Source organism: Asparagus officinalis, chromosome 9, assembly GCF_001876935.1.
Source record: "Asparagus officinalis chromosome 9, Aspof.V1, whole genome shotgun sequence".
Classification (NCBI taxonomy): domain Eukaryota; kingdom Viridiplantae; phylum Streptophyta; class Magnoliopsida; order Asparagales; family Asparagaceae; genus Asparagus; species Asparagus officinalis.
Genome location: NC_033802.1, coordinates 1214240 through 1217378, shown reverse-complemented (window position 1 = coordinate 1217378; position 3139 = coordinate 1214240). Strand labels below are relative to the sequence as shown.

The window sequence follows — 3139 nt, the reverse complement described above, 5'->3', positions numbered from 1 at the left end:
CTTGGTAATCAGAGAGAATCTGAAACCTAATCTTCACTGTTTCAACACAGGTTGAACTGTAATCATGTACTTGATCTTTACAGTAGGTGGTTGGCGAGCAGATTGCTTGCTCAATGACAGCTATTAGCCTCTACCAACTCCCTTGCAGCCCTGTAGTGTTTGGTGGTCAAACTTCGGCAGGGGTTATTTCAGCCGGCCCGTTTGAGAATTCCAAGCTCAACAGAAAACTACTGTGAGATCCTGAGCCCTACTGTAACCGGACTTTCAAGGGATCAAAAGGTCTATAGATCAAGCGAAAGTTTTCTACTGTAACCAGGGTCCAGATGCCCATCTTTAGAGGAGAGTTAATTGCGGTTAGAGCCCCGAACTTTCACTCGGTTGTGGATTGACCCCTTCTATTTCTGTTATTATTTAGCGAATAGACCTTTCGGTTGTAAAAGAGTCGAAAGAATTCTCACTCGGCGGTCCTATTCGTAACTGGGTGATAGTATAGGGGATCTATCCGCAATTAAAGCTTAGGGAAAATACATGGGTCTTCTAGTATCAAAATGGCCGTATAGATCATGTATGGTATAATGTCTCGCGGTTAGTCCCATACCATACGGAGAAGGGCCAGCAACCGGATGGCTGTGATGAGGCCACAAAGGCAAGCACTTATTTTTGTGTACCACCACCTGATCATTCCCAATCTCCTTCCTAAAAAACACGCTAACTCGAGCAACTTTAAACACCCTTGATTCTCCCTGTCCTTAACCTACTCTTTTAATATCACCCAGCCTAAAAGCCCTCCCTCATATGTTCAGATCACTGAACCCAGCCCCCTTCATGTACTCAATATAATACTCATATCTCCCTCAGCCCCCTTGGCATTTTCTACAAACTACGCTCAGAATAAAAAATATATTTTACTCCCTCATAGGCTCTATAAATCCACACTAGCAATAATATCTACATGCCTCCCAACTCCAACAACATCATCACCACCACCAACCCCCCTCTCTCTCTCTCTCTCTCTCTCTCTCTCTCTCTCTCTCACTTCTTAAAATAACATGTACATGAACCAAGCTTGGATTTGGCAACCAACCATGGGATCTAATCACAATCACCATTACTTCCAATTTGAGCAAGAACAAGACCGAGGGGTCTACAGGAAGGAGCACATGTTTGAAAAACCTCTGACGCCGAGCGACGTCGGAAAGCTCAACAGGCTAGTGATACCGAAGCAGCATGCTGAGAAGCACTTCCCCCTTGACAGTGAATCAGGGGAGAAGGGGCTCCTCTTGAGCTTTGAGGACGAGTCAGGCAAGTCTTGGAATTTCAGGTACTCGTACTGGACAAGCAGCCAGAGCTACGTGCTCACTAAAGGATGGAGCAGGTATGTGAAGGAGAAGAAGCTTGATGCTGGTGATGTGGTACTATTTGAGAGGTGCAGGCTTGGGAGCAGGAGTGATGATCGCTTGTATATCGGCTGCCTGCAGGCGTCGAGTTTCTAACGAAACTGCTGCCCCTTCAGCTTCAGTTTCAGCTAGGAGCCCATCATTTTATGCAGCAGGAGCGTCTACTCCTTATGCAGCTCCCTATTACTACATGAGCCCAGTGAATTCAGGTAACAAATCTTTGTCCTTTTAGCTCATCGGCCTGGATTTTGAATTTTATTCGTTCATACGGGGGTTTAACCCTACAGGAACAACTGTTTCCATTCATGTAACACATGTTTCATTAAAAAGAAATTGCGTCTGAACAAATCCTGGGTTTATAACTGTAACTGTAGCTAGTTTATGGGATTTGTGTTTATATTATATGAGATCAGGCCGCCGGCTCTATGCGCCTGAACAAATTGTGGGTTATTAACTGTAACCGAAGTTTATGGGATTTGTGTTTATATTATAGGAGATCAGGCTGCAGCTAGCTCCATGGATAACACGGTGGCGGTGGCCACGACGGGGAATTCGAGGAGGCTGAGGCTCTTTGGAGTGAATTTGGAGTGTGGGCCGGATCCAGAAGAGCCTGACCAGCACTCGGCGTCAGGTGCATGGAACCAGTTCATGCCCACCAATGCCTCCACCTCTCAATTGTAGTCAATATGGTACGCTCAAAAAACTTATGTGAAATAAGTTGGTGCGGAGAAAATCATGTGGGCTAATCTTTTGAATGTTGATTACAATGCTACAGGACACGGAGGGGGAGATCTGGGGCCATATTCTCAAAACCCGAACAACCAATCAAATTAGACCTCAGCCCAAGCGACATTTTTGATGGACTTGTGAAGGAACCAGAGAGGAGAGAAAAGCAAGACGGAGGGGGAGAAAAGAGTAGGAGAAAATCCCTGGTTTTCAGGGGCTCTCTCTTTCTTTGGCTTTCTCTCTCTCTCTCTCTCTTTTGTTCCGATTTTCTTTTCATTTGTAAAACTCGCTGTACGGCTCTGTCGGAGATGGGGTCAGATAGGATGGCAGAGTGAGGTTTCAGGAAACATCAGGTTGAAAAGGGTGAGTGGGCCCAGAGAACTTGGAGGCCCCACCAACTCCTACTGCTACTGCTACTCTCTGTAATGTAATCTTTTGGTGAAATGCTACTGCTAACAAGGAATCTGATAAAGAGATATTTTCTCCACTCTCTCTCTCTCTCTCTCTCTCTCTGTTTTAAGTCCCAGTCCTCTCTTTCTCTGTCTCTATGAGGCTATTATAGGTAGATAGTGGCGTTGATGAGGAGAAGTTCAGGTGAATGAACACGGAGAGGGCAAGTGTGTGATGGGGGTGCCATTGCGTTTCAAATTCCAACGCAATGCATGAAAGAATGAAAGATTAGACAAATGAGGATTATTTGTGTGTCCCTGCGCCTTTATGGCTACGCATTCACACAGTTGTGATTGCTCTGCTTTCTTGTTGCGCTGCTCCGTGAAAGGACTGGGGTCTGGCTTTAATTGGCAAACTGGGCTCAAATCAATTTGTGTGGTTCACACACAATCCGATCCGATCCGATCCATCTCGGCCTACGTTACGGACCTACATACAGGCTAGCAAGTTCAGTGCTAAAACAACATTAGCTTTAATCCTCCTTTTGGGGCGATTAATAAACACTTATGGTGACGCTTACAGGCATGACCCTTACCCTCTCAGTTATTGTTTTGTGCGCGGCAGTA

The 3139-nt window shown here is 45.6% G+C and overlaps 1 protein-coding gene across 1 annotated transcript; it reads left to right on the top strand.

Moving 5' to 3' along the window:
- On the top strand, positions 997-2313 carry LOC109824118 (B3 domain-containing protein Os11g0156000-like). Its single transcript, XM_020390643.1, is given in 4 exon segments — positions 997-1472; positions 1474-1606; positions 1891-2086; positions 2173-2313. Coding segments are annotated over 3 exon segments (744 nt in total). The 5' UTR covers positions 997-1049; the 3' UTR covers positions 2079-2086; positions 2173-2313.